Source organism: Moschus berezovskii, chromosome X (genome assembly GCF_049115385.1).
Source record: "Moschus berezovskii isolate FMDL1 chromosome X, NW_MosBer_1.0, whole genome shotgun sequence".
NCBI classification, from domain to species: domain Eukaryota; kingdom Metazoa; phylum Chordata; class Mammalia; order Artiodactyla; family Moschidae; genus Moschus; species Moschus berezovskii.
The window spans coordinates 29,698,414-29,722,748 of NC_142488.1; the positions used below are offsets into that span (position 1 = coordinate 29,698,414).

The 24,335-nt window shown below is 38.3% G+C and overlaps 1 protein-coding gene across 6 annotated transcripts in view; it reads right to left on the reverse strand.

Annotated features, from left to right (window-relative positions):
* The window catches only part of DMD (dystrophin), a 2,246,075-nt gene that overhangs the window by 751,410 nt on the left and 1,470,330 nt on the right, over nt 1-24,335 (reverse strand). For all 6 annotated transcript variants that reach the window (XM_055393453.2, XM_055393450.2, XM_055393451.2 and 3 more), the window contains one exon: nt 1,527-1,628. In XM_055393453.2, the coding sequence (XP_055249428.2) occupies nt 1,527-1,628 (102 nt within the window). The remainder of the gene's footprint in view (nt 1-1,526; nt 1,629-24,335) is intronic.

Sequence of the window (24,335 nt, forward strand, 5' to 3'; positions counted from 1 at the left end):
CATTAACTTTCAATGAAGGCTCTGCCTCTTTGCATAGGCTCAAAAGCAAAAGCCAACTGTAAGGCATATTTGTAATCTGTAGCGATTATGTCAAACCCTGCATAGGCTCTTTGAGGATCAAGCATAAGTAGGTAGAGCAGATCTACAAAAGGGTCCATTTGTCCATTTCATTGCTTGTTATGAAAGTCACTGTGTTAATCAAGAAAGGTGGCTGCTTGGGACTGGCTTTCTCTAGTGCATCAAAAGAAACCCTGAAACTTGCTACTTTCAGGACCTTTTCTAGCTCTCCAATCTAAAAACTATACATGTTGTTACTTTATGGAAATGATCATTCCAGGCCTGGACTGGATGCAAATGACTTTGGGAGGATGTTAGGAGTGGGGACAATATATTCCTGTATAAATGTCTATGGATATCTACCGTGGAAATCTGGGCCTTTCAGCACCTGCTGTTTGGATATTACATTTAGCCCAAACCTTTAAATTTACCTAAGAAAAACCCTCTTGTAAACTGTAAGGAAAACAAACAATTTTCTAGAAATGAAGCTTGGGCCAAGCATAAGCAGTGACCTTGGAGACAGAGTGTAAGTCATGGTAATGTTATTTGCAAGGACAAACTAGTTCTATATAATAAGGTTATTGACCTGCACTGTTTTAAAGCAGTTTTAAACATGAGGGTGAGGCTCACTAAATCTCAGCCTGCAACATTAGCTAGAGAAGCCAGGACTGATCAATAAACAGCCACCATTATATGCTCTCGGGAACCTTCATCATAATAGGGGCCATTATAATTTTGGTCAGGTACAGAAAATAAGGTAACCTATACCTAACTTCTATTTATCACTTGGACTCTCATTTGCAAATGAAAGCCATTGATTACCTATTTTTTGAGAATGGAACTGGTTTTCCATTTCTCTCCTCATGTAATAGCCTGTGAATAAATGTGTCCCAGACTCCAAAATGCACATGAGGAAAGGAAAGAAGTAGAAACCTTTCTCTCAGGCCAGCTTTTTTTTTTTTTATCAAAGAGAGAAGCAATTACATGGCATTTCACTAAAAATTCTTGACCCAATAATGTACTGATGCCCAAATGCCGATTTTCCTCTTTCATAAGAAAGAGCAACAGAGAAAAGAAAGGTCATGGACCATATTGTGATTCTTTACAGCTGCTGGAGACAGACAAGTATGATGCAGTAGCTTGATCTGAATGAAGCCAAACAATATGAAAAGCATCAAGCCTGGCAAGCAACGCAATAAAGCCTCAAAGAATTTAATCTACCTTGAAGGTGGGACTACTTTTTGTATTGATGGCAGCGCACCAGGACAGAAATGAGTCCTTTAATGCAATGACTCGTTAATAGCCTTAAGATCACAATATATAAATAGGATATGTTGATCAAAAAGACAGCTCTGCCTCTGCTATTGCAGGATGGCCAATATTTCTTTATAAGTTATTTCATCGATTATAAATAGGGGAAGCATAACCCATTATGAGGTAATGGATATTGCTAGAGGTTGCTTCATTACCTTCACTGGCTCAGTGGCTGGTTTTTCCTTGTACAAATGCTGCCCTTTAGACAAAATCCCTTCTACATCCGGCTGTTTAGCTTGAACTGCTACTTCAGTTTCCTGGGGAAAAAGAGCACACACAGTGCAGATTAACTTCACAGTTAGCAATAAAATTACTAAATTTAAATATACCCTTGGAGACTCCACATGTATTGCAGATCAATTTCTGTGCAGTACAGAGGGGCACAAAGTAGTTTTCAGTGCAGAGAAAAGAAAGAGAGGTCTTCGTGCCACATACAAAAGTATAAAAAAATTATCCCCAATTTACTTGAATTGTCACAATACTATTATGTAGAAATAGAGAAGATACTTGCTATTTTTCAGAAAAGGTAAAATGCAGTTATAAGAAGTATGATCTATGCATGTGGTCAGCATGGATAAATACGATAGTTAACGCCAATAATCTCAGCAACCCTCATGTCCCTTTTACTACACACCCTTCTTATTTTGGCTCTGAATCCCAAACTTTGTTTCGAGATATTTAGAAACCAAAGAAATCTTTCCACATCACTGTCAAAATGACTAACTTTCTTTCCAAAGAGTAAATAATTAAAGCACAGGATCAGTCAAATTAAATAGGCCTTTTGAGGAATGATTCAGTTATCTTTAAAAATCTGCTTTCCGTAGTCTGGAGAGGACTGAAGCCTGATCATATGACCAAAAAACAAGACCAAACAAAACATAACACAACAAAAGAAACACACACACACACACACCCACCCTCTTTTGATACATGAATATAAAGTTCTTTGCCACTGGCTGCTCTCTAGCTCTCCTGAAGAGTGGACCAAAGAAATGTGCATAAATTGAAGCTGAAGGAAGTGAAGTTAAATATTACAGAAGACTTTTTGGATGGAATACTTGTTAAACAGTAGGATGGAGTATTGATTAATCAATGGCAGGCGTCAGTCAGGGCCTGGGCAATCTTCCCCAGATAGCAATTCCTGATTAACCTGTATCCCTCTGCCTCCCTCTCCCACCCTGTAGCCTCCCACCACTGCTGTGTGTGCGTGGCTTCATGCCACCGTTTCCTTTCTCCACTGCGTGTCCCTGCTCTCTCTCAGCTCATCCAAGCAGGCTGTCCTCTGAACCAAAATTACTGTAATCTTATATGGCACACTAGGGTTTCTTATAACTTGTGGGTGCTCATCACATGCTCCTGAGAAGGATTATTGCTTCAGTTCTTATAATAAATAGCAGTGGGAGGTAGCCACTTGGTTAAAAGAGTCCACAACATTAACTCTACGTGTTACATGGATATGTGTGCAACATACAGACACACACCCACATGTCCTTTAGAGACAATAATTATGGAAGAAACAAAACTAAAATTATAAGTATTAACTCACTCTCTATGATAAAAAGTTCTAAATGTGATTTTTTTTTAAACGGCAAATTTGTAGCAAGTTCAAAATCAGAGTGTACTTGGTGAGGGTTGGATCTTTCCTTCTTCCCTTAGAATGATTCACAAGGGCACTCAGTCCAAATTCTATGCCTTCAGACAATGAGCACAAATAGTCAACAATTTTACCACTGTTTCATGGCTGCAGCAAATGATTAGCACTAACAGGTTCCTCTCCCTGATGCCCTGAGCGGCACACAGATTTTTCCAACCAGGGATTGAACCACTGAATGGGTGACCTCTGCTGTGGAAGCCTGGAGTCTTAACCACTGAACCACAGGGGAAGCCCTCCCTGCACACAGTCTTCAATCGAAAATAAATAATTCCAAAGATCACAAATGCCACTCTTTAGGAGGCACTGGTAAACAACCAGGGTTAAATGACTGCATTTGCTATGACAAGGAATTCCCTCAGGAAATCAACACACAAATTTTAATTCATAAAATCTTCACTGGCAAATGAACAGAGAGCAGCAAGGCTGGCATGAAGGCAGTCCAGATATTACTTAGAGCTCCAAGTTCTAAGGAGGTGCTTATTAGATGGGCTGTGGAATGCCATGTGAAGTGTCTATGTTTTGCACTTAAAGAAAGTAAAATATTCCCTCTTCAGGCCACTGAATTCACCCTAGATTTAGTTCTCTGATGAATGAGCATTGCAAAGTCACATCATTTCCATTAATTTTTTTTTTTTTTAATTTTTGGCCACACCACGCGCAAGCAGTATCTTCCCTGATCAGGGCTAGAACTCCAGTTCCCTGTACAGGAAGCACAGAGTCTTAACTACTGGTGGTACTGGTGGTTTAGTCACTAAGTCATGTCCAGCTCTTTTCAACCCCATGGACAGTAGGCCACCAGGCTCCTTTGTCCATGGGATTCTCCAGGCAAGAATACTGGAGTGGGCTGCCATTTCCTCCTCCAGGGGATCTTTCTGACCCAGGGATTGAACCCTCGTCTTCTCTGTCTCCTGCTTGGCAGGCAGATGTTTTACCACTGAGCCACGCTGGGAAGCCCTCCTTAACCACTGGACCACCAGGGAAGTCCACATCATCTCCATTTATAGAAATATTTCCTAGTACCATGTCCTTCCATCAACACTATTGCCATCTCTTCATCCTTCAATGAAAAAATGGAGAGTTTAAGTACCTGGATGAGATTTACACTTGGTCCAACAGAAATAGAGCAATGGGTAAGAGAAATCATATTCATCTCTTAATTCTTTGTGAGTACTTCCCCTTTATGATTTTCATTTTTGAGAACTAGGTATCTGATTATACATACCTTTGATAAATCACTTTAGAAAGGCCGTTTTGAAGAAAACTTTCTACAATTTACCTTACTACATTTATTTGTAATGTGAATTTATTATTGAGGGTCAAATATTATTGCTTGAAGGGTCAACTGTAGTAAATCTGATTAAATTCCTTTCATATGTCCCTTAGTATAGTTTTCTTAAGCTCATGTAAAAACATACACTATGAGAAGCTGATCATCAAGCTGAAAAAAATGGAAGTATATGTGAAAAAATTAAAAAAAAATTGATATCCCTTCATGCAATTAAGATTTGACATGGAAAAATTTAAAAGCAAACAAACAAATACCAGCCAAATCACATGACTATGCAAAGATAAGAAAAAGCTGCTGAAATCATTAACTGTGCTGAAAATATCAACAAACTGCTACAGTGATATTAAGTGATTCCTATCAAGTGATATAATAATATTAACAAAACAGAGTTTCTGAAACTTTACCATGTGTCTGGGCTTCCCTGATTGCTCAGATAGCAAAGAATGTCTGCAATGCAGGAGACCCAGGTTTGATTCCTGTGTCAAGAAGATCCCTTGGAGAAGGGAATGGCCACCCACTCCAATATTCTTGCCTGGAGAATTCCATGGACTGAGGAGTGTGGCGGGTTACAGTCCATAGTGTTGCAAAGAGTGGGACACAATTGAGCGACTAACACTGTCACTTTACCATGTGTCGAACACTATTTTTTGTACATCTGTCCTCGTACTTATACTCCTACAAAAAGGGTATTATCTGATTTTGCAGATGGTGAAACCAAGAGAGATTAGATCAATTTTCCAAGGCCACATAGCTTGCAAATGGCAGAGATGACATTATTACCAGAAAGTGTGTGTCACTAAACCTCCACTTCATTCTACTTTGTTGAGTAGAGCATGTGTGTGTGTCTGTGTGTGTGTGTGTATGTGTGAACACACACGCATATGCTAAAACTGGCAGTCATGCTTCTTACTATAATGTTATTTTTTTCTCCGCTTTTTAACTCCAGTGCATTCTATAGTATCATTCCAGTGGGTAAATGAGAGAAAACCCTGTCTTTTCCCTCAAAAAATAAATTCTTACATAGCCTTTAAAAAATTCCAAAAATGTCTCTTTGTGGGTTTATGACTGTCAAACTGATGATATCCAGGTCAGAGAATTGGTTTGAGTAAATCTTTTATCTCCCCAATGACCTCACATCATTATATGATTTAAGATAAGGTGAAGAAGTTCACCACTAAAATGGAAACACGGCTAATTATAGTGGCCACTTTTTTCTGAGTAGAAAGTGTTAAACTTCAAAGAAAATTCAGACAAGAATGTCTTCGTGGGATTTCAACGAAAAAAACTCACTTCTAATAACAGAACATTTCCACTTAAGTTTTTTCTCTGCCTTATTTTTAATATATCCTCTGTAATATAAGATTGTGCACCAGGAGTTAAGACCCTTATGATATAACGAGAGTTTTTTTTTTTTAATCATTGTACTGACAGTTCACTACAATCTCATGCATAATTTTAAGTATGTAATTTTTATTGAATAGGTAATAGGAACAACCATTAATACTCACTAGGAAAATATTGTACTGTATTTTTTAAAAAATCCTGCCTTGATAGGTATTCAAAATGGAGTAACTCTCCAAGCACCTTCAGTTTTATTTATTTTTAGACAGCATTACTTATACTGCTGGTAGTGTTGGTCCTGACAAGCAGCGAAGCAATAGTTAGTGATTAAAAAAGACTGAACAGCACCTTTGGGGATGAAAGTAGCAACTCATATGCAAATTAATGTACTTTCATATTTTTTAAAAATTTATTCATTGACTATATTTCTAATTCAATGTTAAACTGATTGTATTCACACATTTCTTTTTAAACTAAAATTTGGTGCTGCTAAGGATAATATAAGAGAGACGTATTTTGCCTTGTTTTCCTTAGTTATTTTGAATTTCTTTATATTTCTATCGTTTTACTTATTGTTAACCTTACAGTGTGTCAATATGTATCTATATACATATATATGTGTGTAAGTCGCTTCAGTCATGTCTAACTCTTTGTGACCCCACGGACTGGAGCCTGCCAGGCTTTTTTGTCCATGGGATTCTCCAGGCAAGAACACTGGAGTGGGTTGTCATTTTCTTCTCCAGGGGATGGAACACGCATCTCCTGCATCTCCTGCATTGCAGGCAGATTCTTTACCATCTTCACAAAGTAAAAAGGATATCAACAGCCTTTTCACATATGTTCCAACATTCATTTGTTCATTTCACAAACATTTATTTAATATTTACTATATTTCAAAGTCTTGGCTAGGAACTGTGAATAATATGTGGCAGAAGGATACAGACAATCATGTATTAAACTTGGACTGCAACGGGTGTAATGACTAGTAATGTTCAATGTACAATGGGGCATGGAGGAGCAACTGATCAGGTCTGTGTTTGAGGGACAAAAAGAGAGTAGGGGCAGGCCTTATTGGAGAAGAAAGATTTGAGCAAAAATTTGGAACACAGACAGCTCAGGTGCCTGGTTGACAAAGGAATGGATGATGGAAAGTAGTCAAGAGAGAATCTGATGTATGCAAAGACTGGAAACAGAGGCAGCATGGAGATCCCATGTGGGGAAATGAGAGGAAATGATGCAGGAGTAGAAGCAAGAATCAGAGGAAAGAAGGAATTTTTATATCATCCTCAAGACCTTAGTGGAGAAACCACAAAAAGATTTTTAAACAGGGGAATTACACTTTGATTTCTAATTGATATTCTAAAAATGAATATATAAGAATCTCTGAATAGGTAGACAGACAGATCTATCTGTTTAACATCCATCTAATGTACAGTTTTCCACTCAAACAAGCTGTCTGAATAAGATACATATGCTGCTGTTGAAAACAGAGGAAATAAATAAAGATGACAACTATATTCTTTAGCAAACCTAAGTGCCTCTTCACTTAATTTATTTATTTATAAAGAGTATTTCCTGCCATTTGACTGTTTTGTCAACCACCACAATCAATGGTTTTCCTATCAAGTCTAAGATATCATGGATAGAAGAATCACTATTATTTCATGAATTGCTAAGAAAGTTTTAAAAAATTAACTTTGGAGGCACTATTGAGGCAAATACTTCAATTTCAGAGATGCAGAGATGTAAAAAAAAAGACTTTGGAATCAATTCTAAGATGCTTGTGAAAATTATGATTGGCTTATTAGTTCATTATTATTCACTGACTGTGTGAAAATGTCTGCCTTGTGGGTGAATATACTCTCTTCCCCATTGACTTTGGACTTTACCATGTGCCTCATTTAGATTAATGGACTGTGGGCAGACATGACTGCATGACAGCGTTGAGCTGGGTCTTTAAAGGAAATTCAGGATTTGTTAGTACCTCCAGTTCCTGTCTTTCACCATGAGACAATAATGTATCATAAAGGAGCTGCTCTTTCAGCCTGGGTTCTGGATGAGAAGACATTTGGAGCAGATCCACAATCTAGGATAAGAAAATCTCATCTTGACCCATAGTGTGGAGTAAAGCTGCCACTGATCTGCAGACACATGAATGGTTAATCAATGTCTTTTGTTATAAGTCACTGGAACTGGGGGAGTCATTTGTTACTGCAGCAAGAGCTGACAATTACAATGTTATAGTGAAACAAACAAGTATACGGTTTTATGAGAAGAATAAAAAACAAAGTAAGCCTTTAAAATAAATGTGCCCTAGTCACATATATTGGAGAAGGAAATGGCAACCCACTCCAGTGTTCTTGCCTGGAGAATCCCAGGGACGGGGGAGCCTGGTGGGCTGCCGTCTATGGGGTCGCACAGAGTCGGACACAACTGAAGCGACTTAGCAGCAGCAATAGCAGCAGTCACGTATATTGACTGCATCGTCTCTCATTCCACATACAAACTGTTTGCTAAAAAGGGTGGCGAGAAATGAAGAATGAAATGGAATCAATATTGTGTTAGAGCCTGACTTCTCTGGCCTAGATTGTCAGGCAGAGTCTGACAAATGAAGGCTGATGGATGGAAAAACATAACATTGTGCTGTTGAGTTTCTTTTTCTTTCCCTTCATGCTGGGTGACTGTTCTTTTATTTATCTACAATTAGGATTGCTAGACCACGGCAACACAGTTCTCCTTCACTGTAACTGCAGCCTGTCAAGTACGTGCCAAGTTGATTGACAAAGAATGACATGTTCTCTCTCTCCATTCTGAGCTAATTAAGGGCAGCCCACTAAAGGCAGGCTTTCTTCTGATTTAGAGATTTATGGATTTCAAAAATAATCTGTCCAAATATACAAAATATAATGCTGTATTGATTTTTTTAAAGTGGCAAGTGTTAGGAAGCAAAGAAGAGAGAATCTATTAAGGGACACAGGCTATTCAAGGCCAACCAAAGAGTACACATAGGTACAACCATCAGATACTGAGACTGATAACCAGAAGCTACTCTTAGAAGCCCTCCATTCATAATGATGGGATTTCAAAGTCCTCAGGGCAGTAGAATGCCTTTGCAAATGAAATCTTACCCAACTCTCCCCACCATCTTCGTCAAATCATTCAGTAAATATATACTGAATATAAGAGCATCTATTATGTTCTAAATTCTGTTTTGATACTGGATATATAGCAGTGAGTAAAACAGAAACATTTTCTGTTCTTGTGAACTTCACATTCTAATGGGGACCATGGACAATAAAATATAAATTAAAAGTGAAAGTTGTTCAGTTGTGTCTGACTCTTTGTGACTCCATGGACCATATAGTCCATGGAATTCTCCAGGCCAGAATACTAGAGTGGGTAGCCTTTCCCTTTTCCAGGGGATTTTCCCAACCCAGGGATCGAATCCAGGTCTCCTGCATTGCATGCAGGTGTATTCTTTACCAGCTGAGCCACAAGGCAAGCCCAAGAATACTGGAGTGGGTAGCCTATCCCTTCTCCAGTGGATCTTCCTAACCCAGGAATTGAACTGGGGTCTCCTGCATTGCAGGCAGATTCTTTGCCAATTGAGCTATCAGGGAAGCCCCAAATATAAATTTTGGCACAACAAAGGATGAAAAGTGTTAAAGAGAAAAAATAAAGTCTCAAATGGGAATAGGAGATGTATGTGTGGGCTAAGGGAACATGGGAGGTGGATATTTGAGAAAGTGCATCCAGGGGAAAAGCCCTCACTGAGAAGGTGACATTTGAATAAAGATTAGGAGGAAGTAGGGGAATGAATCATGAGGTATTTCAGGGAAGGGCAATACATGCAGAGGAAAAAGCAAGTGCAAAGGCCCTGGGGCAGGAGTGTGCATGACATGATCAATACAAGTATAGGGAAGTCAGGGTGAGAAGAGTCTACTGAGCAAGGGGAGAGCAGCAGGAAGCAAGCCAGAGAGATGGGGGAGGGTAGGTCCTGCCAGGCAATGATGTGAGGACTTGGGTTGAGTGAGAATAGGAAGCATAGGAGGGTTTTCAGCAGAGGAGTGATGTGATCTATTTTTTTTTTTTACTTAGTTTTTAATAGATCATTCTGGTTGCTGTGTTAAGATTAGACTGAAGGAAGATAGAAAATAGATAGTAGTTATAAGCAGGCTCCCAAGTGGGTTCGTTAAATGTACATTGCTTGGAGGGAAGTACTTGTTTGTAGAAACCTGATGCACTTACTCTAAAAATCTTTATAGATACAGTTCTTAAATGAGAACTAAATCTCTGATCTGATTTAATAGCAACAAAGGACACTCACTGAAACTGCTGCTCCCCAGGTTTTACTATGTTCCTAGGTCCTTCAGTTCAGTTCAGTTCAGTTCAGTCGCTCAGTCGTGTCCGACTCTCCGCGACCCCATGAATCACAGCACGCCAGGCCTCCCTGTCCATCACCAACTCCCGGAGTTCACCCAAACTCATGTCCACAGAGTCGGTGATGCCATCCAGCCATCTCATTCTCTGTCGTCCCCTTTTCCTCCCGCCCCGAACCTTTCCTAGCATCAGAGTCTTTTCCAGCGAGTCAACTCGTCGCATGAGGTGGCCAAAGTATTGCAGTTTCAGCTTTAGCATCAGTCCTTCCAATGAACACCCAGGATGGATCTCCTTTAGAATGGACTGGTTGGATCTTCTTGCAGTCCAAGGGACTCTCAAGAGTCTTCTCCAGCACCACAGTTCAAAATCATCAATCCTAGGTCCTTAGTGGAGAAGAATGTGGGCTCTTGACTGGTTATCTAAATGCCAATCCTGGCATGAGTTAATTGCAATAAAGACCAAATGGCCCATAAATCCTAAAACATATTCTAAAACCTTTGCTATCTGGCCTTTTGAAGACAAAGTAAGACAGTCTCTGATCCAAAGAAAAGGTTAGGATTGGCATCGGTGACTCTAAAAACCTTCAGGTACACAGAAAAATTATATGGGTTGCTATTTATAAAGATAAAACACAAGCAACATTTTGTCTTTTATCTCCTTATATTGACTCATAGACATGTCAAACAGTTTATAGTTATACTTTAGAGAGGGCTCAACAAACAAACATTTTAGGCCTTGTCCAAACTTGGACTCTATCACTGTCATGTAAAAGTAGCTAGAGCAAATACATAAACAAATGAGCATGGTGGTTGTGTTTCAATAACAACTGATTTACTAAAACATATGGTGGACTGAATGTGGCCCTTGGACTACGGTTTGCTGACTCCTGCTTTGATGTATTACAGTGTTCTTGGAAGTAATCAGACTCAGGAATAAGAACCTGTGGCTTCTCGGCTTATCAATTTTGGAGATGGGGCAAGTTACTTAAATTCTCTAATTTCAGCATCTTTAATTATAAAATGGATGAAAGTGACAGATATTGTGGCTAAAGGGTTGAAAACCAATTTTTCCCCTCTGCATGAGACTTTGGGGCTTCCCTGGTGGCTCAGTTGGTAAAGAATCCATCTGCAATGCAGGAGACCTGGGTTTGATCCCTGGGTTGGGAAGATCCCCTGGAGAAGGGAATGGCTACCCACTCCAGTATTCTGGTCTGGAGGGGCTGACGGGAGATACCTGATCACACCATCCTGGGAAGCTGTGCTTCTCTGCCTATGGTCAATGGCAGCCTTGTTCAGTTGCATATAAGACTTGCTGATGGGCTTGGCAAAAATCACTTCTAAGATCCATATTTTATTTGCACAAATGTGCTGCTCTGAATTGAGAGACATTTTATAAATGATGGTATGCCATAGTCTAATTAACAGCACTTTCTTCTTCGTGATAGATAAAATAATCATGCATATTCTAATCAATAGTGTCTTAGAAACAATTAGATATGGTATATGACCAGGATATTCATGGTAGGTCATGATCAAATGACCTCAGATATGCAGATGACACTACCCTTATGGCAGAAAGTGAAGAGGAACTCAAAAGCCTCTTGATGAAAGTGAAAGAGGAGAGTGAAAAGGTTGGCTTGAAGCTCAACATTCAGAAAACAAAGATCATGGCATCTGGTCCCATCACTTCATGGGAAATAGATGGAAAAACAGTGGAAACAGTGTCAGACTTTGTTTTTTTGGGCTCCAAAATCACTGCAGATGCTGATTGCAGCCATGAAATCAAAAGACGCTTGCTCCTTGGAAGGAAAGTTATGACCAACCTTGATAGTATATTAAAAAGCAGAGACATTACTTTGCCGACCAAGGTCCGTCTAGTCAAGGCAATGGTTTTTCCCGTGGTCATGTATGGATGTGAGAGTTGGACTGTGAAGAAAGCTGATCGCCGAAGAATCGATGCTTTTGAACTGTGGTGTTGGAGAAGACTCTTGAGAGTCCCTTATACTGCAAGGAGATCCAACCAGTCCATTCTAAAGGAGATCAATCCTGGATGTTCATTGGAGGGACTGATGCTAAAGCTGAAACTCCAATACTTTGGCCACCTCATGAGACGAGTTGACTCACTGGAAAAGACTCTGATGCTGGGAAAGGTTGGGGGCGGGAGGAGAAGGGGACGACGGAGAATGAGATGGCTGGATGGCATCACCGACTCTGTGGACATGAGTTTGAGTGTACTCCGGGAGTTGGTGATGGACAGGGAGGCCTGGCGTGCTGTGATTCATGGGGTCGCGGAGAGTCGGACACGACTGAGCGACTGAACTGAACTGAACTGAACATGATCAAATGATTCAGTCTATGCAAAGGTAATACTGTTACAATTTACTGAAAACTTACTAAGTACCAGGACTTCCCTGGTGGCTCATACAGTAAAGAATCTGCCTGCAATGCAGGAGACCAGAGTTCGATCCCTGAGTTGGGAAGGTCTCCTATAGAAGGGAGCGACGACCCACTCCAATATTCTTGCCTGGAGAATTCCAGGGACAGAGAAGCCTGATGGGTTACAGTCCATGGGGTCGCGAAGAGTCAGACATGTGAGCGACTAACACTTTCACCCTCACTAAGTACCAACATTCTGCCATGCACTTAACGTTAATCATTTTAATTAATCTCATTCAATCTCCATTGTAGAGCCTTTCAACAGACATGGTTCAGATTTTAAAAGGGAGGTTAAGAAACTTGCCTAAGGCACAAGCAAACAAATGGTGGATGTGAGATTTGAACGCTGGTCTGTCTGCCCTGGGTGTTCATTGGAAGGACTGATGCTAAAGCTGAAACTCCAATACTTTGGCCACCTAATGCGAAGAGTTGACTCACTGGAAAAGACTCTGATGATGGGAGGGATTGGGGGCGGGAGGAGAAGGGGACAACAGAGAATGAAATGGCTGGATGGCATCACCGACTTGATGGACATGAGTTTGAGCAAACTTCGGGAGTTGGTGATGGACAGGGAGGCCTGGTATGCTGTGATTCATGGGGTCTCAAAGAGTCGGACACGACTGAGCGACTGAACTGAACTGAACTGTCTGATGCATGTCCTGTACACTTATTCACTATAGTATAGGTTATCTGAATTTAAATATGATACAGATAGACAATGAGATTTTGTTTGATGAATCACAGGGTTTAGAACCAGAATAAAATAGTTTTGATTCATGTGCAATTTTAGTTTAAATCAGGGTTTCTCAACCTCAGCACTACTAACATTTCGGTCTGGGCAACTGTTTGTTGTAGGGGGCTATGTATTGTGAGAGGTTTGGCAGCACCCCTGGTCACTATTTATGAGGTGCCAGTAGCACTTCCTCCTCTCTTTTGGATGTGCCAGCCAAAAGTATCTTCAGACACTGACAAATTCCCCTGGAGAATAAATCACCTCTGAGTGAGAACAACTGACTTAATAAATATGTGAATGAACAAATGAAAGACTGTCTAACTACTCATGGTCTGTATTTCCAGTGTACATGAAACACTAGGATTTCATATGAACACCTTCCTCTCCTTTTTCCTTTTTCTTTGTGGAACGTTGTTTGCAACTCTATCCGTTTACATATTTTTTCAGATGTACTACTATGCACACTATGACTCTTAAACTACATTTGAACATGGTTCTGATGAACTCTAACAATAATTGAATTTTTCCCTCCCAGCTGAATTATCCCTAAAACCACTGCTTTAAATAACCCAAAGGGGTTAAGGAACACAGATTTTAAAAGATTTTTTTAAAATCTTTGGAATAGAGAGACATATATCACAAAGTAATTTTTCCAGGTCTCTGAATCATCTTTTTCTTCCTTTGTACATTCACCTTGGCCAGTGGTATTTGCATTATTTTCAACCAATATAGCATAACCCTAAGTTATCATCCATGTGGTAAATGGACAAGTTTCTTGAAGTCTTGACAGAGATCATTTTATTTTAAAATCAAGTATTATCAAAGACTAGAAGTTTCTTTTTAAAATATAAAATAGCAGGGGAATTTTCATTGAAAGCAAAGCAAAGAGCAATTCAATCTGACATCGTGATTGACACACACTTCTAATAAACTTAATGATGCTTTGTTTTTTACTGTTAAATGCTGTACCAAAATTATAGTCATTATCTAAAACAACTCTTTCTAAAGTCTTCAATAAACTCAAGGAATCAAATGAGTAGCTGAATTAAACTTGTATTGAAAAAATCACAACAAAATATCTGAGATTTCTCTTCTAAATAGCTTTTCCTTAAGCATGTATAGAAAACAAAACAAACGTGAAGGTTTCTGAAAAGAAGATAAACAACATATGATGGAATAAACTTGCTTCTTTGGTTCATACAACATGTTAGCTTTCATTTTGGTTCCCAGGTCTTCAACTAGTCGGCCATACTTATTGTTTATGCTCTTGCAGCTTTCTATGATTTCTACTATTCCAGCAAAGTGATCATATTTCATTTTTCTCCTGTAAAATCTATGATAAGGTTTCAGGTAACGAATTATGGACCTATATTTTAGATGTGTATAGCTACTAAAATTCGGAATATATAGAGGACTCATACCATCTGCAAGAGAAAGCAAACAATCGATAGAAAACTGGAAAAGAACAAAATAGTGCCATTTGCACCAACATAGATATACCTAGAGATTATCATACTGAGTGAAGTAAGTCAGACTTAGATAAATATCATATGATATCCCTTATTTGTGGAATCTAAATAAAAGGGTATAAATGAACTTACAAAGTGGACACAGAATCATGGATGTAGAAAATAAACATGGTTTCTAGGGGATAAGGTGGAGAAGGCAATGGCAAGTCACTCCAGTACTCTTGCCTAGAAAATCCCATGGATGGAGGAGCCTGGTAGGCTGCAGTCCATGGGGTCGCTAAGGGTCAGATACGACTGAGCGATTTCACTTTCACTTTTCACTTTCACACATTGGAGAAGGAAATGGCAACCCACTCCAGTGTTCTTGCCTGGAGAATCCCAGGGAAGGGGGAGCCTGGTGGGCTTCCGTCTATGGGGTCACACAGAGTCGGACACGACTGAAGTGACTTAGCAGCAGCAGCAGCAGGAGCAGGGGATAAGGAGGGGGAGAGATGGGATTGACATATATTCGCTACTACTGTATAAAACAGATAGTTAGTAAGGACCCACTGTACAGCACAGAGAATTCTACTCAATACTCTGTAATGGCTTATATGAAAAAAAAAATGTAAAAAAAAACAGTGGATATATGTATAACTGATTCACTTGATGTACACAGGAAACTAGCACAACATTGTAAATAAACTAGACTCCAAATTTTTTTAAAAATAAAATTAAGCAAAGAGTCAGATACAACTTAGTGACTAAACAACAAGAACAACAAGCCAAGTATGTGAATAACCAACTCATAGATAAAAAGTTTGAATGGACAAGAAATGGAAACCTGTTCAATCAGATACACAAATTAAATTAAAAAATTCATGTCATTTTCTGTTACTGTGGAAAATAATTTATGATATATAATAAAGATATGAATACTCTAATGTCAGTAGTATTCTACTGTAAATAGTACTCTACTACGCTAATGTCACGCTCTAGCAAAGTAATGCTCAAAATTCTCTAAGCCAGGCCTCAACAGTATGTGAACCGTGAAACTCCAGATGTTCTAGCTGGATTTAGAAAAGGCAGAGGAACCAGGGATCAAATTGCCAGTATCCACTGGATCACTGAAAAAACAAGAGTTCCAGAAAAACATCTACTTCTGCTTTATTGATTACACCAAAGCCTTTGACTGTGTGGATCCCACACAGTTTGAGCAAGCTCTGGAAGATAGTGAAGGGCAGGGAAGCCTGGTGTGCTGCAGTCCATGGGTTCACAAAGCGTTGGATACGACTGAGCGACTGAACAGATCTTAATGTCAGTAATTCTGCTTCTAGGTATTGTCACATGGGTTACGAAGAGAACCATCAAGTGAACTTTCAGCACTGTTCATGTTAGTGAAAAATTGGAAACAACCTAATTATTACTCATTTGGAATCTTATAACCATATTGATTGTTTTGCTCTATTTAAATCAGAAATACTTTGAACAGATTACTTCACTATCCTAAAGCCACTTTAAATCATTGCTCTCATTTTATGAGGTATCCAAAATTCTATTTAACTTATTTTTAAATTTTAGTCATTTTTCTTTTCATAACTCATTGAAGATATAAAAATAAAAGAATAATGCTATCTCTAAAAAATCTGACTTCAGCTATGTTATATACATGATATAATCTCAGATAACATTTGCCTAGTTTTGAGTGAAGCACAGGAATGTATATGGATGTGTGCCTAATTTTGTTTTTGTGTTATCTCTCCAATTATGTAAATCACTAATACCTATTACTATGCTAATACTAGAAAATATATTGTAATAAATGGTACCATGAATTATTAATTTTGTGTTTCTTATCACCTACTTCAAATAATTTAAAAGACAAAGATGCTTATCTATCCGTATTTTCTCTACATGTTAATCACAAAAGTTCTCTCGAAAAGCCCTGAAAATTAAAAGTATGCATGCATGGATTTGTAATTTCATGGGTCAATAAGTAGAATTTTAGTTATATCCTACACTTTCCTGTGAGTGCTTCCATATTTTGCCTTTTGAATGCTTGACAGAATTATTAATTTCAATAAAATCAACCTCATTTGAATGACTAGCATGTTATATCATGTTATTATTTTAAATGCAACTTGAGTTTTCTCATCTTAAAATTAAAACTATTATTAAAATAATCCAAGTTAAATAATTATGGCTTCTGTTATTAACTATATACATTGTGCCCTTCTTATGATGAATAATTGCTATTTATTATTTCCAGAGGAGGTAATGAAGTATTTAGAAGATGGAAGCTGTGGCATCAGAAGTATTGGTTATGCACACTCTCAGTTTTTAATGTATACTGTTTTGAAATTACAGAGCAAATTGAATGCATTTACACTGGGTGATAGTTTAAGTAGTTAATTTACAATTAAGGTGTTCCTTTTTCAAAAAATACATGTATCAAATATGTATTTGAAGTATTTGTTATCCTCCATAATATGTATAACTTCAAACATAACAATATATACATATTTCTTTCCCAGACATGAGAATGAATAAGTCTAGTCATACCAATGCTACGGTTCATAAGATAGCCAGGAAGAATGAGAGAAATCCATGACAAAGAGAATAGCAGATAGACGGCAATTTGGAAGTATCTGGACTACAAAGGTGATTTCTAAGTCATGTATTTGATATAACTGACTAAAGAATGTAATAGCATCAGCTAATTGTGCCTATTAGATGAAAGGAGCACTTTTAATATACAACCTAGAATTGTATTTGTTAATTAGATTTATAATTTACATCTATTTTCAATGGCATTTGTTATTGTTGTTTATTCACTAAGTTGTGTCCTACTTTTTTGTGAACCTGTGGACTGTAAACCTCCAGGCTTCTCTGTCCGTGGAATTCTCCAGGCCAAGAATACCAGAGTGGGTTGCCATTTCTTTCTCCAGGGGATCTTCCCAATTCAGGGATCGAACCCAGGTCTCCTGCATTGCAGGCAAATTATTTACCACTGAGCCACCAGGGAAGCCTTTCAATGACATAAAAATTAATATAATAAGTGAAATCTCAGGATACAGAACTGTATACTAAAGAGGAAATACTGCTATGGTATTCCTTAAAACACTATTTGTACAACACTATAGAATTTCACTAGAGATATTCATCTTTAATTTAAACCAATCCTTTTGGTAATTTTTTTAACTCTTAAATATGAGTGGTAGATTAAATTGGTACACGTTAATGAGGTGCAAATGAACAGTAAAATAGCTTTACTTAAAATAAATATTTCTTAAAGCGTTCTCTTTAGAGTTAAATGATTTTTATACATATTTGTCTTTTTCCTCCCATTTTAAAATAAAATCACAAAGATTATGGCCATAGCTTCTGTTGTTTTTGTTTTTCCCTGCAGCAACTGATGTGTTCTATCTGTAAACACCAAATCCACACTCTCCCCGCTCAAAACGGTATAATGAATGGCTGTATGTTGCTATAACTTCTTGGCAGTCATCCTTACCTATAATGATAGTCATACTTCCTTATAGAGCTGTCATAATTACATATTTAGAATCTGAAGTATTCTTCTGCGGTAACTCACAGATCTAAGGATTCCTTTAGCAACCAATATAGCTTAATGAGCAGAGCATGGCATTTCCTAATGAAAATATAAGTTCACAGCCATGAAGTCAAGAGAGCTTACAAACTTGCCAGGCAGACAAGGGGTATTGGTACAGAGACCAGAAGGTTGAAAAGAGTACAGAGACCTGTGTGAAGACTGTATTTCATGTATGCCATGTATCAATAATTTTCTCTCACCTGTCAATCCACACACCATCTTACAGAGGAGCAGGAAGAGAGTAAAGGAATCTTAAAGACTGGCCATTTATTCAAGAGATACCAACTCATATAAAGAGACTGGTAAATTGGTTTCAGAGTGAGATCCTTTTTTCTCACTATCCAGCATGGAGGAAGCTTACACAGATCAGTGAGGAATAAACAAAGAAGTTGCATTTGTGTGAGTCAATATCTGACACAAAGGCCTACCTATATGACTCCTCCTGTATATTTATTACTATTTGCTTACTTAAGAATCCATCACATGGACTTCCCTGGTGGTCCAGTGGTTAGGACTCCACCTGCCAATGCAGGGGACACGGGTTTGATCCCTGGTCCAGAAAGATTCCACACGCCGCAGGCTAAGCCTCACACCACAACCACTGAGCCTGCATGCCCCAACTACTGAAGCCCATGCGCCTAACAGCCTGTGCTCCACAAGAGAAGTCGACGCAATAAGAAGCTCACATACCGCAACTAGAGAGGAGCTCCCGCTTGTCCCAACCAGAGAAAGACCATGTGACACAATGAAAATGCACACCACCAAAAAATAAATCAATTATAAATGCATAATTTTAAAAAACAATCCATCACAATGTTTTTCAAAGTGTAGTTCCCGGACCAGGGGAACTTCCCTGGCATCAATAAAACCAGGGAAGTGCATCTGAAAAATATCCTCAGGTTACTCCAACTACATTAAAGCTTGAGAAACATGTCTCTACATGGTGTATACTAGAATTGGGAATGGGTAAGTGTTAAGCCTAGAATTTCAATCCATTTTCATACTTATGGATATAACATTTATCTTTTAGGGATACAGCTTTGCAAATAGCTTCACGGACACAGATTTTTGAGACAGACGAGTAAGAAAGGTAGTTGTATTTTTTTTTTAAGTTATGATTAGAGAAATGGGACTTTTTGAGTATTGCAAAAGGCAAGTGCACAGCATTTCTGAAGGGATGTGAAATCCCAGTCTGTTATTTTCTATAAACACTTACTGCCACCAAGGGTAGTAACTTGTAAGTTTAAAACCTTCCTCATTTAAGGCCCATTGTTTCTTCCCTGCATTCTGTCTGCCAATCAAACCCATCTCTTGGGCAATATAGCCGGTAAACCAGGTGGTCCATTCATTCAGTTAAAGATAAATTGTTTGAAAACTATTGGAAGTGTTCCCACATTTCTCCTTCACACATACTCAGAAACGGATGGCATCCATATACAGAGCAGAGCTTTCTTTTGAGAGAAATAAAAAAAAAAAACACTAACATTGCTTCAGATGTTCTCACATAACCTACTCCAATGTGTCATTATGTAAACTTGCTCTTAACAGAGAGTGGAAGACTGGTAAGTAAGAAAAAATAAACTGTAGTGCAGTAACAACATGATTTTAACAAAGTATAAAAATGGTTTAGGGTGACAAAATGACTTTTACAGGTCTACTTGGAGCAACAGAATGATCAAGGAAAGGATAGGTCTGCTTTTGGAAAAGATGGTAAACTACTGGTAGATGGAAAATAGAAGTGGGAACCTTTTTATTTTGATTGGGTTTGTTTCTATATGTCAGGAACAGTGATATTCTGAGTGCGAATAAAACACATAGCAGAGAGAGGAGCCCAAGATGGGTAAAGAGATTAGAAAGTTCCCAGCTGCTCAGAATTAACTCTCTTGATCTAGATAAATCACATCTCAGGACACTAATGAAACTAGCAAGTCAAACAGGAAACCATGATGAGATCTCTGGAAAGCACATTTTTTATTTCCTAAAGGAAAAATAGGTGTGGGAATAAAATTTTAAGCTTCAACCTAGTTATTTAAGACTTGGTTAGAAAATGCAACACTGAATAAAGCTACAAGCTTTCTTCAGTTAATGAAATATTTTCAAAGAATGGGAATCAGTTGACATAGGTGCATTAAAAGGACAAACCCTGTCATAGCCATTACATACAGTTAGACTGATAGAGAAGGCAAATATTTACATGCCAGTTTCAAATTTTTTGAGAAAATTAAATCTGCACTTATTCTATAATTTTTCATCATGTTGAGTTTCTGTGTGGGACTGTTTGCTCAAAAGGGCAAAGACTATTTCTATGCAATTCAAAGGTTTGTTTTAATATTTTCAGGTTATAACCTTCAGACTAGAATCTATTTGTCATAAGGAACATTCATTAAAATCCTTGTTAGAAAAGCATGTTCTCTTTGTAAATACAGTTGTAAACTGTATTTGTTGTAATAAGAAAAAGCCCAATAACCTAATAGAAAAGAAGTGGAAATGTGTAACAGTGCACAGAAAAGGAAATATAAATGACTCAGAAACATTTTGTTATTCAAAAGAAGAATGCAAATTAAAATGACAATGAGATGACATTTTTTTCTGGCTTAGCAAAAATAAAAAGGTTGATGACACAATGAGTTGGCAAAGACGTCTGGGAACAAACTCCTTTGGAATACTGTATGAAGAGCTATTTGGCCATATTCACTAAAATAACAGATGTCATCTTGACCCTGTCATTTTACTTCTAAGAACTTATCCTGTAGGGATCCTTGCTATGTGAAAGAAGACAGGAAAAAGAATATGTACACAAACACTCATACACTCATACCCTCTCCTTGGAAAGCTACTGAAGAAACTGACAACTTCAGTAGCTGAAGGGAGCGAAATTGAGTGGCTGAGAGATGGAGATGCAAGGGAGGACGTGAACTTTTTACCACAAGAAAGTATTCTTTTTTTCAATAAAGAAAACAATTCTCACTTTTGAAGTTTATCTTAAAGGATGAATTCGTGTTCAATCTTAGAAGAGATGACCCAGTAGAGTACTCTAGAGCTTACTGCTAGAGTACTAAGTCACTTTGTGTAAAAGGACCATGCAGATATGTAGATTCTCTTAAAATCAGAAACAGAAATGAAATTATATTTAAATGAAAACAACAATTTTACAAAATACCCATACCACATATAATAAATACAAAAATGTGATTATATTTGCGGGTTCTTTGTCACTAGCGTCACCCGGGAATCCTATTGTGCTACATAATAGCTTATTTATCAAGCTGGCTTATCACTGGGTCACCATTAACATTGTGAAATACAGTTGTTTTTTTTTAAATTGGAGTATAGTTGGTTTACAATGTTGTGTTAGTTTCTGCTGTACAGCAAAGTGAATTGGCTATATGTAAAAATGTAGCCTCGTTTTTGGATTTCCCTTCCATTTAGGTCATCTCAGAGCACTGAGTAGTTCCCTGAGCTATACAGTAGGTTCTATTAGTTACCTAGTTTATATATGCACATATGTCAGTACAGTTCTTTACATTATCTTCTGTTTGCCACTACTACCAAAGTCCTCACGCAGGACCATGTTACTTCTCAACTACCACAATCATCTCCTGATTGCTTTCCTTTTTTGGCGACACTCCTCAAATTTGAGCATTTGCCAGCCACCTCTCTTTAAAAGTTCCCACATCTCTCAAAGATACTGTCTAAGCTCCTTAAAATGAAATACAGTTCAGTTCAGTTCAGTCGCTCAGTCGTGTCCGACTCTCTGCGACCCCATGAATCACAGCACGCCAGGCCTCCCTGTCCATCACCAACTCCCGGAGTTCACTCAAACTCATGTCCACAGAGTCGGTGATGCCATCCAGCCATCTCATTCTCTGTCGTCCCCTTTTCCTCCCGCCCCCCAACCTTTCCCAGCATCAGAGTCTTTTCCAGTGAGTCATATCTTCGCATGAGGTGGCCAAAGTATTGCAGTTTCAGCTTTAGCATCAGTCCTTCCAATGAACACCCGGGATTGATCTCCTTTAGAATGGACTGGTTGGATCTCCTTGCCCTACAAGGGACTGTCAAGAGTCTTCTCCAGCACCACAGTTCAAAAGCATCAATTCTTCAGCGATCAGCTTTCTTCACAGTCCAAGCCTCACCCAAATTGGGCTTCCACATTAATATCATTGTATTTCTTTTTATTTCCATACTTCATACCATTAATCACTTTCATATCTTGGTTCTTGTTGCCTTTTCTCTCTGAAACCCTTTTCCTCACATTTCACTTTATCAATTCTCACTCATCTTTTAAAGAGTCAGTTCAGATATTATATCTCCCAGGAGATTGTCTTTGGAGCATAGCTTCCCAAACTTTAGTAAGTAAAAGCATTTTTGGAGGGCTTGTTAAAATAGTTTCTTGATATTCACTTCCATCTATTTTGATTCAAGAGGTCTATGGAGAGGCTCAAGGATTTACATTTCTAACTAGCTTCTAGGTGATGCTGTTGTTCGTCAAGGGACCACACAGAAGAGCTGTGCTCTAAATAATACCCCAATTAGGTTAGGTGTCACTCTTCTGGGCTATCACAACATCCTATAACTGTATTCCCTACATTACAGTGTAAATGCTTCTGCACTGACAGCATTTAGTACAGTGAGGTATATTTATATATGAACTCACCTCTAAGCAAATTGAGAATGAGGGCCACCTTAACATAGGAGGACATTGTAGTTAATCAGTAAATGGTTTGTTAGCTGAATGAAGATTTCATTAGTTTAGTCTCATGTCTTCCTTTGCTTAGAGAGGTTGATCAGGGATATGCAAAATAAAGTTCATGTGCACATCAGCAGTATAATATTTTTGATGAAATCTCCAGATGACCATTTGTAGATAAAATGGAACACTATGAACCCAGTAGGAAATAAAGCAATTAGACTTTGATAACTAACTGAACAATCAAAGGAAATGAATGGTTTAATTTGATGTCAAAATAGAGAGCAGTTTCTACTGATAGGCTGAAGAGCTCTGCATTAGGATTCGATCTAGTGGAGAACTTTGTTTTCACAATGTAGATGAAGTTGTAGAAGCCAGACATATCAAGCCTGAAGTTGAAAAGAACCTAAGAGATTGCAATGCAATGTATGATAGAATCAGAACCTGAAGATTACCTCCCCGTCTCTACTGCAACTGGATTAATGGCTTAACACATTTATTAAAGCTTTAAGTGGTTTGGAGTCAAGAACAGATTTTCTTTCTTGGAGAAATGAATGAAAGGGTAGGGTAGTAAGAGGGCAGAACAATGAGAACCTAGGCAGAGGAGATCATGAGTAGATGGAGACATTGTCGCTAAAAATGGAGAAACTGAAATCATCAGAGATGAACCAGAAACAGACACAGAATAGATACAGATGCTGCCTCTCCATGGCAATGAGTTTCTTGTGTCTTCTCTGCTTTGGTCATGATTTGATCAGTAAAGTGAGGAACCGAACCTAAGTGTCAGGGACCGAGGTGGATAAGCTTGAGTAGGGCCAGGGAAGGTACTCATGGACCTGCATCTACCTGTTAAAAAGGTAGATGACACAAAGGCAAGATGGAGGACAAGTCAATTAGAAGCAGCATATGTGAAAAAGAATTAGTGATTTTCGACCTTAGTAAATTCAGCATGAGTCAACAGTATGATCCAAGTATTGCTGGAGTAAGGAACACTGCAATGGTTAAAGGCAGGGACTGTGGTAAGATAAACTTGGTAGTGTTTTGAGAGTGCCCAGCCAGGGACTGAGTTGTCCTTCTTCCTTTCTCATAGAATTTCTCCTAAAAATTTCAATTTCTTCTAGAGTGGCACTCTTCAGACTGGCATATGCCCCTGGAGGTACACAAAGCATTTCCTAGAGATATGTGGGCATAGATGGCATTCATGGAAGCAGTTTCCAAGTTCTTAGCTTCTACGAGGGATTTGCCTAGGCTTGTTCCTGTGGTACATTACACCAATTATCATTCCTACTTTTTAGTTAATAGTGCTCCAACTTTACAAAATAAAAGCACACCTTATCTGATGTATCTCAATGGTGTATTTTACCTAAGACATATTTGTGCCAAAT